This window comes from Camelus ferus, chromosome 11, assembly GCF_009834535.1.
Source record: "Camelus ferus isolate YT-003-E chromosome 11, BCGSAC_Cfer_1.0, whole genome shotgun sequence".
Lineage (NCBI taxonomy): Eukaryota > Metazoa > Chordata > Mammalia > Artiodactyla > Camelidae > Camelus > Camelus ferus.
Window position 1 is genome coordinate 29,163,406 of NC_045706.1, and position 15,821 is coordinate 29,179,226.

Genomic DNA, 15,821 nt, shown 5'->3' on the forward strand with positions numbered 1-15,821 from the left:
TGGTGCTGTGAGGCACCAGTTGGAATCCTCCCTCTCGCTTATTAGTCTTAGGACCTAGCCCCGCCCCTCCCTGCCCACCAGCCTCTAAGCACCTGGGACGCCTTGGGCCAAGCAAGCAGACTGGCAGGGACACAGCCCCACCCACAGCAGGCAGGTTGCTCCAAGATCCCTTGAGCCCAGAGCCATCCCTGGACACAGCCCTGTCCACCAGAGGGCCTAGGACCCTGCCTCAGACACCAGCGTGCAGGCACCAGCCCCACACAGATGAAGAAAGAATATTAAAAGCAGCAAGGGAAAAGCAACAAGTTACATACAAGGGAACTCCCGTAAGTCCATCAGCTGACTTTTCAGCAGGAACTCTGCAGGCCAGAAGGGAGTGGCACAATGTATTTAAAGTGTTTATTTATGAAAGGGAAAAACCTACAACCAAGAATATTGTACTCAGCAAGGCTTTCATTCAGATTTGATGGAGAGATCAAAAGTTTTATAGACAAAAAACTAAAAGAGTTCAGCACCACCAAACCAGTTTTACAAGAAACGTTAAAGAGACTTTAAGAGAAAAGAAAAGGCCACAATTAAAAATATGAAAATTAAAAAAGGAAAAAGCTCATTAGTAAATGCAAACATACAGTAAAGGCAGGAAATCAACCACGTACAAAGCTAGTAGGAAGGTTAAAAGACAAAAGTAGTAAAATCATCTGTATCTGCAATAAGCAGTTAAGGGATACACAAAACAAAAAGGTATAAAATATGATGTCAAAATCATGCTCACTATCATTAATCATCAAAGAAATACAAATCAAAACCACAATGAGACATCACCTCACACCTGTCAAAAAGAACACATAACAAATGCTGGTGACCATGTGGAAAAAAAGGAACCCTTGTACACTGTTGTTGGGAATATAAATTGGTGCAGCCCCTGTGGAAAACAGCAGGGAGTTACCTCAAAAAACTAAAAATAGAACTACTATATGGTCAGCAATTCTCCTCCTGGGTATATATCCAAAGAAAACAGGAACACTAAATTGAAAAAGATACATACACCCCCAAAGTTCATAGCAGCATTATTCAGCATTATTTATAATAGCCAAAGAAGATGTGGTATATATATACACAATGGAATAGTACTCAGCGATAAAAAAGAATGAAATTTTGCTGTTTGTAACAACATGGATGGACCTGGAGGGTATTATGCTTAGTGAAATAAGTCAGAGAAAGACAAATACCGCATGCTATCATTTATATGTGGAATCTAAAAAATAAAACAAATGAATGAACATAACAAAAGAGACTCACAGATACAGAGAACAAACTAGTGGTTACCAATGGGGAGAGGAAGAGAAAGTGGCAAGATAGGGGTGACAGACTAAGAAGTACAAACTACTATGTATAAAATAAATTAGCTACAAGGATATATTGTACAGCACAGGGAATATAGCCAATATTTGATGATAACTTTAAATAAAGTATAATCTATAAAAATGGTGAATCACTATATTGTACACTTGAAACTAATCCTGTAAATCAACTATACTTAAATTTTTTAAAATCCAATCATTTCTCACAACTTCTACTGCTACCACCTAGAACTAGACATAATCATCTCTCACTGGTGTTACTGCAGTTGTCTCCCAACTGGTCTCTCTCTTCTACCCCTGTCCCATTTGGTGTACTCTCTACACAGCAGCTCTCTACATAGCTGTAATCCTATCAAAATGTGAGCAGTCACTGCCCTGCTCAAAACCCACAGTACTTTTCCATTTCACTATAAGTCAAAAGTTAGACAATGGCCTGCAAGGCCCTAGACAATCCATTTAGTCCAAATCCACCTCTCAGCTCTCACCTCCTTGTCACCCTTCTCCAACCCAGTCACACTAGCTTCTCTGCTGTTCCTTAAGCACAATATGTTTGCCCCTGTACCTGGAATATTCTTCCCAGAGATAGTCACAATACTGACTTCTTCACCTCTTTAAGGTTTTACTTCAAAATCACCTTCTATCTCACCATCTTACTTAAAATTGTAATCTCCCAACACTTCTCATCCACATTCCTTGCTTTACTTCTCTCCTTAGTATTTATCATCACTAATATACCATGCATTTTACTCTTTCTTGCTTTTTTTTTTTTTTTTTTTTTGCTATCTGCCCCCATCCTTCCACCCCCTTGCATAAGCCCCATGCAATTAAGGATTTTGTTTTGCTTCCCTCTGTATCCTCTGTGCCTAGAACAGTGCTTGACACATACTCTACTCAGTAAATATTTGTTGACTGAATGAGTCCATCTCCCTTCTATTGGCTCTTATCCTTTAAACATAATCAAGTCCAGTCTAGTCTGCAACATTCTTCCCTTAATCCAACTCATCCCTCAAGTCAGCTTTCTCTTTCCCTCCACCACCTCACTTCTTAAGTTATAAGCTCAATGTTCCTACTTTCTTAACGTTTGCTGTTTAATCTCTTAATATTCTACTAAGTCTGTTTTCACCAAGGATATTTATGAACCCCAAATTTTCAAACCAAATCACCATATTTCTTCCACTATAAAATGTACCATTAGAGTTTTACGAGGTTTTGCCAGAGGGATAAAGAGTCTATGGGTGGGAAATATTGTAAAGTGCATACCAATTCCCCGAAACATTACACTGTGCGGCAGGAGTAGAAGGTAGGAGGTGGTGTGCTAGAAGAAAAATACACCACCTCTTCTCATTCTCCCTCTTGCACCTTTGGCACTTCTAGAAACTGTGCAGCTTTGGGCACTCTTTCTAGAAACTTTGATCTCAAAACACTCTCTCCCTTGGCTACCATGTTCGGATTCTCCTTGGCTTTCTCCTATCTTTCTAAGCTTTCTTTCTGAATCTCTCTTCTTAAGTCCTTTCTCTTCCCATCCCTTTAGAAATTAATGTTGGTGTTTCCTAAGATTCTGTCCTTCATCCTCTTCTGTTTTCATTCTCTCATTTCCCAGGATGACTCATACTTTAAATGCTCATGCTGTCAACCACTGACTCCATGCGCCAACTCCAACTCCCATTATCTCTTGATTTTGGCTAGGTCTCTCTAAGCTCTAAGCCAAAATTTCCAGAAACCAACAGAATATCTCTGCTTTGGTGTCCTATAAACATCTCATATTTAGTATGTGCCAGAATGAACTTGTAATCTCCCTCCTCCCCTGCCAAATTCATTCTCCCTCCCCCATTCCTAGTCTTATTTTTAAATATTTATCAAGTCAATCATCCAAATCTAAACTTGAGGATAAATCTTAACATCTCCCTTTCCTACCCTCCCAACAAACCACCTAGCTCTTTACCTCAGACTCTATTTAATAAATATTGTTTAAATCCAGCCCCTTCTTCGATGCCTTAGTGCAGGTCCCCATCGTCTCTCACCTACTGGACTATTGCAGAAGCCCAATACTAGCCTATCCCCATTGCTCACCAACTTCTTGGTTCATTCCCTAGACTGCTGCCAGAGTGATCTAACAAAGCCAAGTCCTATGACCACTAAGTATGATGATAGCATAAGTGAAAATACTTTGCTGCACTCTCCTACACTCTTGTGAAAATCTGTAGCTGTACCCTAAAAGAAATGGTTTTTTTCCCCAAATGAAATGTCAGTGTATTAGCATTAGGAAACGACACTAATGTCCAGCATCATCTCTTCTGAGACAAGGCATCATGACCAGGGGCAAGTAAGCAGACGCCTTAATTGGCTCTCCCAACACCCATTAACCTGGGACCAACAAAAACACACTATGAAAAGGGAGCAGCAGGGTGTGATGGGAGGGGAGAGAGAACTCTTTGGAAAGCCCTGAGTTTGTTATTTTGTCTTGCTTTGTTTTGTTTGTTTGTGTGTTTATCATTGCCTCTGTGAACTGATAATGTAACCTCTACCCTAAGTATAAACAGACTTTAGAACTAATCTCCAATAAAAGGCATTAATTACTCAGGCAAAGTGTTAAACAGTAGAACAGGAGGTCACTCCCCAGTTCACTTACTGGAAGTGTGCTTTCATTGGGAAGGGTAAAAAGTAAGAAAATGGGCCCAGAGAGGGTCCTTCCTGAATGCTTTTATGCCTATGGACAAAACATTGATAGAATTCTGACAGCCCTGGCCCCTCTAGACTCTGAAACATGACTATACGGCAACAGGACTTCTACCTTCCTGGATCTGAGTGAGCATTCTTGGCTAGAGGATTGAGATGTCTTCCTCCACAGAGAAGGGGAACTAGCATTTGGTGATTGCATTCTTCCAGGATTCAAATGGAATCTAAGGGAGCCAAGGGTAGACCATGCATTCCCCATCTCAATGCTGGACTGGGTTGGATGTCCCCTAATGCTTCCTTAAATTCTTTTTAAACTAAGATGAAAAACACATACATTCATTTGTGCACACATACAGAAGGAATCTCTTTTCTTTCAAGGATAAGGTCTTAGATTAATTTTGCAATAAAGTAGAAAGAATGATGGAGGAAAATCTTGCCTCCAAAATAGATATGATGCAGGAATGAGAGGGAAGTTTTACTTTGTTTATTTTTTGGTTAGATAAAAGAGGATGTTGATAAAAGTGGAGAAGAAAACAGACCACAGAAACCAAAAATGTTATAGTTGAATGAAAGTTTATATTGGAGATAATTAAGGAAAATTGAATCAGCGATGTAGAGAATAACCTTAGGAAAATGATCTCAAAAAATAAAGGAAGGAAGGAAGGAAGGAAGGAAGGAAGGAAGGTAGGAAGAAAGAAAGGAAGGAAGGAAGGAAGTTAAATGGATGGAGTCAGTTCAGAGATAAGAGATCCAAATAATAGGTCACTGAAGGAAGAAAAGCAAATGAACAAAGCAGGAACAAATTAAAGTTATGACAAGAGAAATCTTTCTTACTCCTAAAGAGGTCCTGAATTTGGAAATCAAAAGGGTTTACCATACATATTATAAGCAAATCTGTGAAAGGAAGTCTATATTCAGTTGTCTTACAGTGAAAATTATGTCAGGAATAGAGACCTGAAAAGTTCAGGCTGAAAAACAGTTGTCCTCAAACTTCCTTACAGCATCAAACTTCTCAAAATAATGGAGGAATATCTCCAATTACTTGAAGGGGATAAGATATCTATATTCAGACAAGTTGTCATGCTCTTACCACACAGATGCCCCTTCTAAAAAATGACATTGGTATGCCTACCAGATCATTATGAAAGGAACCAAAATTAAGAACTCAAGAATGGGGAAAGACATAATGAGAAAAGAACTGTATTAAAAAGTCAAATTTATGCTAATGGGTATAGGGTTTCTTTTCGTGGTGTTAAAATGTTCTAAAATTGACTGTGGTGATGGTTGCACAATTCTGTGAATATACTAAGAAAAACAATGAACTGTAGACTTTATGGTATGTGAATTATATCTCAAAATAATAAGATCAACAACTATGGGTTTGAATGTCAACCTCAACACTTACCGAGAGACTTTGAGTAAGTCACTAAACCACTCACTCATTCCTTAGTTTCTCATTTGTAAGAGACAGTACCACTTCAAAAAGTTGTTTGAGAATTGAGTTAACATCTGTAAGGTGATTAGAACAGCATGTGGACCAATACACACTATAAACCTGCAGGTTAACGAACTAAGCCACTACCTCTCCCATGTATTAAAAACATACTGTATTGGTTTCCTATGGCTGCCATAACAAATTACCACAAATCCACTGGCTTAATACAACACACTTACTCTTACAGTTCTCAAGGGCCAATGTCTGAAATTAGTTCCAGTGGACTGAAATCAAGGTATAGGCAGGGCCACTCTTCCTTTTCCAGCTTCTTGATGGCATTCTATGCATTCCTTGGCTCGTGGACCCCTCCTTCATATTCAAAGCACAGCACCTTGCTACAGTGGTTACATTGCCTTCTTTTGTGTCAAATCCCCCTCTTCCTCCCTCTTATAAGGACATCAATGATTGTGCTTATGGCCCACCTGGATAATCCAGGATAATCTCCCCAGTTTAAGCTCCTTAATTTAATCACATCTGCAAAGACTCTTTTTCCACATAAAGTAACAATCATAAATTCTAAGGATTAGGAGCTGTAATCTTTGTAGCCTACCACAGTTACTATATCAACCAAAAAAGAAGAAAAACGAAATAAATTTGTGAAAAAGCCCTTATGATTATTTCTAAACTCACCAAAATTAAGCAAGAAAAAGAAGACATTAAGCAAAAGATGGTAGCAAGAACATTTTACACAGTTTACATTAGAAAATATGAGTACTGCACTATTACTTTCTACTTACCAACTCTTGTCCACTGGAAACTTTTTGGGTAGTCCTCACACTCCCTTTTTCAGTGCAATGCCTAAAAAATTATTTTGCTGATGACACACTGATTCAGATGTCTTTTTGTGCATGTGCCTGAGTCTTTATCCAATTGAGTAATCCTGTTCCAATTTTATAGTTCAGAGATTCTGAACCCTGCCTCCTAAATCCTACCAACCACACCCACCTCCTGGCTCTGCCATGGGCACTGGGGCCTGCCATGATTCCTTGGGAGGGACAGACTTGGTAATTTTCACTTACACCATACTTCGATACTTTCTAAAGTTATGTAGCCATACTAGGCTCAGCTGCCTAAGATGTTAACTTTATCTCTTCTTTCTTCTTCCTTAAGACTTTATTGAATTACTTCTTCTTTGCATCTACTTTACTTCCTTTTATAGTCCCAACTCTCCATCACCCCTACCCTTTTCTAATAAAACACAATAAAAATGATTCACAACTCATTCTTTTTCCTGGAATGAAAATTCTCATAGGTAACAATAAAGGTATACAAAAGTAAATGCAGATATACTATAATTTCACATAGGAGAAAATTATGGTTGAGGAGGAATTACCATATAATTGAAATGATTGGATAGATTTATAAATATCAATTTTATACCTTAAAAAAATAGAATACATCTTTTTTGTTGTTTTTTGGGGTTTTTTTGTTTTTTTATGTGGGATTATTTAATCTTGATGGATAATCTTTGAAGACTCTGAGAGATAGGACATAATCAATCATACTATTTTCTAGATTACAAATTAAATTTAATACAGATTTTTAAAAAACTAAAGACATGTAAACCTAAAAGTCTTTCTATTAAAAAAAATTTGAGAATGTTTCTAACCTGATTGTTCTTAGAGCTTAGAAAGGAAATGTGTTGATACAATCAAAGGACAGTAAACAAATAAATCATCAGAAACCAAGAACTGTATGTCTGTCTATCTCTCCATTTTCTCCTTCTTTTTCATTTTCATATTTTGTTTCATTATAGGTTACTATAAGATATTGAATATAGTTCCCTGTGCTATACAGCATAAACTTATTGATTATCTATTTTATATATAGTAGTTAGTAAAAAACAGAATACACCTTATTCACAAGTGTCCACAAACTTATAAAAATTCACTACATGTTTAAGTACAAAGACACCTCAGAAATTATAAAGCCATATTCTCTAATCATTGTAAAATAAAATGAAAATTTAATTAACATTAATGATTTTTTAAAATGACAATCACTTGGAACATTAAAAGAATTATTAGCCTGATTTAAAGAGATAATAAATGCAATATCAAACTTTTTTGAAAATATAACACCACAGATAAAAATGTATTGGATCTATTCATAGCTGTAAATCTCTGTATAAAAAACTCTAAGAGAAGATTTCAGAAAAACTGTTGCAAATATAGCAGAAAAATATGAATTATCTTTACTTTATCAAGAGCTCACATAAATTAATTTAAAACATAAAAGCCAAATAAGTAATAAACAGACAATGGATGTAAAGAGACTATACAAAAGAAGAAGCACATTATGTGAAAAATGTCAAATTCACTGGCAATTAAACAAATGCAAACTAAAACAACATAAAAGTGGACAAGATTATTAAAAAAAAAAAAAATCACCTAAGTCGTCAAGGATACAGCAAAATAGTAACTGCTTGTGGGAGCATGAAGGGCCCACCATTGGGAAAGCAACTTGGCAATAGTAATCAAGAACTTTAAAAAACAGTTACAAGTTTTAATCCAGTAATTCTACTTCTGGGACTCTGTCCTCATGCAACCCTACGTATGTAAAAACTTCATGCACAAAGATGTTTACTGTAAATGGAAACAACCTAAATGAGTAATAACAGGGAAACTGTTAAATAAATTATGTGACTATAAAAATTATGCTGACTATGCTGTAAGATGGAAAATTCTTGCTTCACTGCTACACTAAAAGTCAGGCTTTAAAATTGTATACGTATATACATATATACCACAATGTCACAATGCCATCTCATAATTTTTCAAAACCCTAGTCAAGTAAGTGCTAAAAGAGAGAAACAGCCCAGGCATAGTAAAAGGAACTGCAAGGAAATACACCAAAATACTGCCACAAGTGATTGTTTTTCTTTTTCCCTCTAATCTCATTTCATGTTTTCTTTAATGAGTATGTGCCATATTACTTACAACCTCATGGACATAAAGGAACTGTCCATTATTCTTATGAACCAGAAGGAAACACCTCTTTAGGTAGGGTGGGTACCACCATTGTTTCTGGGTGTCTAAAGTCATTTTGATATTCTAGCACAAAAACTGCAGAATGGAAGTATGTTAGGCAAACTCCTGCCTTTCTCTACTCCAACAACTTCTTTTTCCCTCATTAATTCCCTCAATTTTCCAAACCTAAAGAAATCCCATTGGTCCTTGCTGCATTCACTTTCCTCCTTTGCACCTGGAATCATTCCCACCTTACTTCTGCAGTGCAGACAATGCCCCAGGCACACTGCTGCCAGTCTGAGTCCTGAAACCTTGCTAGCTGCAGCTCCCTGGCACTCCAAACACTCAGCAAAGGGTTCTGGGGCAACCAAATGAGCTGCTCCAGTAATTCTCAGGTTGGAGGCAGGGAATGAAAGCAGCTTAGGGACTCTTGGAGCCACAGAGAAAAGGTGGGAGATGTTTAGGAAATCTGACACAGGACCTTTTTGGAAGTAATAATAGTGTGCAACAAAGATTCAGATTTGTTTCTTGTAGGCAAATTCCGGGACATATGTTTACCGAATGAACAAATGAATTGGGTTTCCCATCATTCTGCAGTGACACAGCTGATCAGCAGCTATATGGATCTAAAATTCCCCTCCTTGCCTATTACTAGCTGAGTGATCTTGGCCAAGTAACTTCCCTCCACAGCTGAACCTATATCACAGAGTTTTTTTTGGTGAAGGTTACATGAGACAATGCATATAAAAATTACAGTGCCTGGTACATAATAAATAATCAATGTTAGCTATGATTATTAGCACTTCAGAATCTGGCTTCAGAGTCAGTTGTATATATACCCGCCTTCCTCACTAGACTGTGAGCAAACTGTTTATATTACACACATCTGGCGTAGGGACTTACAAATGGAAGACACACAATAATATTTGTCAAATGGATTTGAGGGTATGCCAGGAAGACAGAAGGGAGAGTGCTGGAAACCAATTTAATGTACATTATGATTTTATCCATGGCCAACCTCTGTGGTGCTTGTTTTTCTTCTGTTACCAGAGTACACTGTCTCAGACTATGAGGTTGGCTGCTATAAAATGGGGCTGGTGGGACACTATTTCTGGAACCAGATGTTCTGTTCAGAGATTGTGAGGTTGTGCTTTGAGGCATCTAAAATCTTCAGTTTGGTCCAGTAGTGGGGACAGAAGTTCAGTCAGAGCTGGACTGGCCAAACTGGGTGTCCAAGCATGAGGTCACATCAGCTCTGAAGATGACCCACTTAGAAAAGATGCATTTTCTTTTTCAGTGTGTTCACCTAGAGGGATGTCTTTGTATATTGCACAAAACACCAGCAGGTCTCCACTGCAAACTCAAAGGTCCCCTTTTAAACTAGCCTCTTGACCCTTGGATGAACATTAACTAAAAAAAAATTAGCTTACTAAATATTTATTGAGTGCCCATTATGTGCTAAACACTGTGCTAGACACTGCATATCCAAAGGTGATAAAGCAATTATAGTCAGGAGAAGGTTGGGAGGCGATGCAGAAGGCAGGAGTGTGGACAAGTATGACAAGTGCCACCTAAGTGTACGTGGTGAGGTGTCGCAGAAACATCCAAGACAGGGCCTAATATAAGGCTCAAAGGGTTGGAGAAGGCTTAAAGGGAGGACTAACAACCAAGATGAGGTTTGAAGAAGTGACCATGACAGCTAACATTTATTGACCACTTACTATATGCATCAGGCCTGTTCTGAGAACCCTGCATGAATCCCACATTTAATCCTTACAACAACACTGTGAGGTAGATAATATTATTCTCTTCATTTTACAGATAAGAAAACTGAGGCTCACAGTTAGTAAATGGCGGAGCTTGGATTCAAACATGGGCAGCTTGGTTCCAGACTACAGGGGAAGGAGAGGGTCAAACAGGGCTTCAAGGAAGAGGCAAGTGCTTTGCAACAGTCTAGAAGGGAAAAAAGAAGTTCCCCAAGTCCCTTGAGGAACTGAAAGTGACTGGGGGTAGGGACAGAAATTGAGAGATGACTGGGCTCAACCTACAGGTTAGAAGGAAAACCAGAGGCAGAGGATTTCTAGTCTACTCTGGACTTTCAAAAACCAGCTGTGTGATTCCTGTCACCTAACCCCTCCTGGCTTCAGTCTCTCCCTTTTGTAAAAGGCAATAATAATACCTAGCTCTACCATAGAGAATGGCCATAAGCACCAAATGAGAAAAATGCATGTAAACTTGATAGCAAAGCAAAAATTCTTCCCCAGACTTGAAATTCCATTAGTATCATTTCCCGAGTGGCTTCAAAAATTTGCAAACCCAAATCAAGGGACAGTGGCAAGGGACTCTGAAGCAGATCAAGAGGGTAGGAAATAGACCCACGGATCCTGTGTCCATCATCTCCATCCAAATCCACCACTTACTGTGTGATCCCAAGACAAGTTACTCTCTCACTACCTCAACTCCATCATCTGGGAAATGGGGATGATAATGATAGCACTTACCTCATAAATTGGTGTACGGAATAAATAACACGTGTAATACGCTTAGAACAGCTCCCAGCACAGAGTAAAAACTTAGTAAAGTTAATAGCTATCATTACCATCATTATTAAGAAATCTGTTGGCTACTCATCCCATTCCTCCACATTCTATGAGATAAAAACGTGTGGGGATATTAGAAGCTAGAGCAACCCTACACAACCACGCTGCTGCAGACATTCCTCCTGGCTCCCATGGGCTGGCAAGCAGCTGGCTCTCTGTCCTGGCAGAAAATGCCCAAAAGAGGTAAAAGACAGAGACTGCACACCATCTGTACAAACCAGGCTGCTCTCATACTTTTTAGACAAAATCTAAATATAGTCAGTCAGATGTGCCTCACTTTTTTAAGATAAAACTATTCTTTTTCGTACCTACACCCCTTCCTTCCCTCCCCCGATACACATACACGCTCCCCCACACCTCCCAAGAAATTTTTAGTCTTTTGCAAGACACACTCTGGGGTACTGTTGTGACAGCCTCTTGCCACATTAACTTCTCTAATTCCAGGCAGAGAAGCCTTTGTTAATTTCACAACAGGAAAGCACACAGGAAATTCAAGAACAAAGCAAATCTACACACGGAGCCCAGTATCTTCAAGCAAATGCGCTGAGGTACTGACCCGAAGCAAGACGACTCTGGACTATAAATCAGGCAGCTGCCTCCTAAACTGCAAGGGGACGGAAGAAATCTTTTGCCTCTAAAAAACCAGATCTCAATACCAATTGCTAATGAATATTCATGAGCCGCTCCAGTTTGCTCAAAAGCCACCCTTGACTCTAAACCCAGGGATCTGCTTCCTAAAAAGTTTCCCGAAGTTCTTTCTCTGCCTCCTCTCAGAAGGAGAGGGTGGGAAAGTGTATTTAGGGCATTTTGCCTCTGGCTCTTTCAAGTACTTGCTTTTGGTCTGGGCTTTTGGTTTTCTTTTTTCTTTTTTTTTTTTTTTCTTTTTTTGGTTTTGTTTCGTTCTTAAGGATTCAGATCAAATCAATTTTGCTCTTACCCCTTCTATCTTCCATAATTGGCAGCTTTTGTTTTCTTCCTCTTTTGCTCTTTATTTTTCAGCCTCTGCTTGCTGTGGTCGGTCTTAGTGAGAGAGGTACTCAAGGAACAGAGATATAACAGACCCTCGGGCTCGTGGGAGGAGCTAAATTAGCCTGCCCCGTTTCGGAAGGAACCTCAAACCCTATGTCTTTTTCATTGACTGGAAAGGGCAGGACTGACTGAGGAGTCCAGCGGCTCATTCCCCTAAAGCTTCCCCGGGTTGTAATTTTTTATATTCTTGAAGTAATAAATGTTCAATTATCTCTTTTCAGCTCTCTCCCTCTCCCTTTGTTACATAAATCCATTTTCCCCCTTGAAAAATGAGTCTTGATTGCAAGCAAAAAAAAAAAAAAAGCCTATTTACTTTTTGCAATTTCGAAGCAAGATAACAAGAAACTTATTACCTTGATACCCACTGGAAAAACTGTGGGACGCAAGAACAGTTCTTCCCGCCCCTTAAAGCTGATCGCTTCTGGTCCCCTGATGAGCAATCCCTTTTCGAGGCTCATTACACCAGAAGAGCAGCGAGGCACCAAAGCGAAGGCAGGACGCCGAGGCAGGAAGAATCGTGGTAGTGGTCAGGAGGCAGGGTGGGACAGCAGCGGAGGCTGCTCGCCGGGAACAGCTGTCGAGCTGTACTGATGCACGTTGCCCATCTTGCCCAAAGTTTGACCTCCCAGCTCTGAAGTCTTACAAGCAAGAACTGCCAACTCAAGCTTTGCCAAGATGACCCAAATAGAGATGAGAAACTGACCAAAACATTTTAAAATTGTGTATACGAAATTGTTTTGAAATCAGGACAAGAGCTAACCCTCTGAGAGGAAGGTAAGTCCTTGTGTCTCAAGGCTGCCTGCCTGGGGAGCTTCTCCCTCCACGAGGCTGTCACAAACCTTAGCACTTTAGGTTTGAAAGAGACCTCAAACATCTAGCCTAAGCAAGGATAGAGATGTGCTAAGCTACACGTTCATGTTCAAACAGAGAGCAGGGAGCTGGTCTCTCTTATTTGTTACCATGCTCTCCAGCACCTAATACAGTTTCTCCTACAAGTGTACACTTGCAGTAAATTTTTGATGAATGGCTGAGTTAATAAACAGCAGCAAAGCAGAACATAAATTTGATTTCATTGATTTCTAGTTCATGTTTTTTCTACATTATTTCTTCATCATGACAATTTGTGCCTAAAGCCAATTAAACCATAAGACATTTTTCTTAGAATTATACCATAAGCCATTAAATTTGTAACCATTAAAGATTGTTTTTGTCTCTCTCTATAAAATATGTTCTCCATTATATTTTCAATCATACTTTAATAAGGGCAGGGGCTGAGTTTTTAGTTTTGGCATCTCTGTTATCTGCACAGTGCACAGTAGCATTGTATGTGCTTAATAAATTTGGTGCTTTAATAAACCTAGGTCTGTACAAGACTCTCTGTTTTCTTTGGGGGGGATTAGGTTTATTTTATTTATTATTTATTTGTTTATTTTAATGGAGGTACTGAGGATTGAATTGAGGACCTCAAGCATGCTAAGCACACACTCTACCACTGAGCTATACCCTCCCCACTACAAAATTCTTTCTTTATTTTAATAAATGTTTCAGAGTTAGAGCATTTGCCATTTCTAATAAAAACTAATTATACTAAATGAAAGTCCAGTGGGTGCTTCTCCAGGCCTAGTTTAGACTACATATCTAAAAGAAATATTGGTTTGATATTTATCTTATTGTGATAAAATTGTTTTTAAGTGATATGATGAGATAATTGTAAAACTCAACAATTTTACAATGGGTTTATGACTATCTTGGCATCATTGTTTTGGAGAAAAAATTGAAAGAGAACATGTCTACAGAACATCCTATGAACTACAGAATAGAAAACAGACCATCAAAGCTAGAAGGAGAAAAGAATGAGCAAGGGGAAGATTCAGAATGGGTGAGGGGAAAAACAGACAAGCACCTGAACAGGTCAAGGAGAGCCTCACTCCAGAACATGGCCTCACTGCTTCCACTGCTAACACACTGGGCCAAGCCACATCATCACTCATTTGGTTTATTGTGATAGCCCTCTCACTGGTCTCCCAGATTCTGCTCTAAACCCTGTTCAGTCCATTCTCTAATAAGCACCCATAGTGATTCAGTTAAAACCATACCAGACAAAACATACCATTCTTCTGCTCAGAACCCTCCACTGGCTCCCATCTCACTCCAAGCATAATTGAAGTCCTATCCATCGCCTACCAGTTCCTACCAGCTTCCTCCCCATCACCTCTCTGACTTTCTTTCCTACTGTTTTCCTCTCCATGCTACCTCTACTCTAGCCTCAGAGTCTTTGCACCTGCTGTTCCTTCAGCCTAGAATTCTGTTCTCCCAAATATCCCTCTAGTTCTATGCTAAACTATTACCTTCTACTCCAGCACAAGATTGCAATCTCTAAATACTATTTTACAATTAAATGAACCAAGACTCTTGGGGAAAATGGTTGATTCCAAGTCTGAGGCAGGAAGTGTGAGACTGGAATATTTTATCATACCAGAAATCAAGGACACTATCTAAAACTACTAGGGTCTTTCCAAAAGGACTCAGGAGCCAACTTTAAGTGGTAAAAAATATGAGCAGCAATAATAAATAATAATTGAAATGGGTTAAAACAGATTAGATATGCTGATACCCACATATTCATAATGATACTATAAAGAAATCATTGTTCACCTTTGGAACCAATTCATTATTCCAAAAACAAATAAATAAAAGGGGAAAATATCAAAGCTCAACATGCCTTTGCTGCATGAACTGTACCACAAAACAGCCAAATAGTTGATGAGGGAGTTCCTCCTTAAAGTATTCCAGATAATGAAAGAATAAAATTTGAATATCACCATTGTGCAAACACCAAATAAAGTAATGAATCTAAGCATAATCATCAATGGCTGATTACACCACAAAAGTTGGTACCAACATTCATTGAGGGCCTTCTGATGGAGGCACATACCACACCCTCTGAAGCAGCCTTACCAAAATATTGAAGCCTCTAGATCTAGCTACCAGTTTACAGGAAATACAAGGGCACAGAAAACCATGCTAAAAGGCACCACAGGAATGCAATCAATAAAATTGAATCTGGAGGAAACACTATAAAATAACTGAATGTCTTTAACAAATAAGTTGCAGAGGAAAAAAAAAAAAAAAAGAGGATGAGGTACCTATAGACCAAAAGAGATTTAAATATATATATCAAGAAAATTCAATATCTGGGCTTGAAGTCCTGGCTTAAACCATTGTAAACGAAGCTCCAAGACAATTGAAGAAATCTGAACACTGATTGGATATTTTATAATATTAAACAACTGTTAATTTTTTCAGGTGTATATAGTATTGTGGTTATAATTTTTCAAAAGTACATATCTTTTGGAGAGAGATCTACAGAAGAAATCTGACATTGGCTTCAAAAAGAGGAGCAGTAGATTAGGTATAAATAATACAAAATTAGGGATTGGGTTGAAGTTGGATAATGGGTACATAGGGTTTTGATTTACTGTTTTCTCTACTTTGTATGTTTAAAATTTTCTGCAATGAATGGTAATAAAAAATGTTAGGTGTAAAAGGGGAGAGTATCTGATGATTTGCCATAGTTATATGAGGGAATTGTTCCAGGGTTTTAAGGAACAGGATTGAATATTTACTGAGTCGGCAGCCATATGCAAAATTGGCGTTGGGTTGGGGGCAGTGCTGAAGGACAGAAAGGTTC

At 38.6% G+C, this 15,821-nt stretch overlaps 1 protein-coding gene across 1 annotated transcript in view; it reads right to left on the reverse strand.

Moving 5' to 3' along the window:
- ENTPD1 (ectonucleoside triphosphate diphosphohydrolase 1) overlaps window positions 1-12,327 on the reverse strand; it is an 83,637-nt gene extending 71,310 nt beyond the window's left edge. Inside the window, 1 exon segment of the mRNA XM_014565764.2 lies at window positions 12,039-12,327. Within this exon segment, the coding sequence (XP_014421250.2) occupies window positions 12,039-12,054 (16 nt within the window). The 5' untranslated portion in view covers window positions 12,055-12,327.
- Between the last annotated feature and the right edge of the window lie 3,494 nt (window positions 12,328-15,821).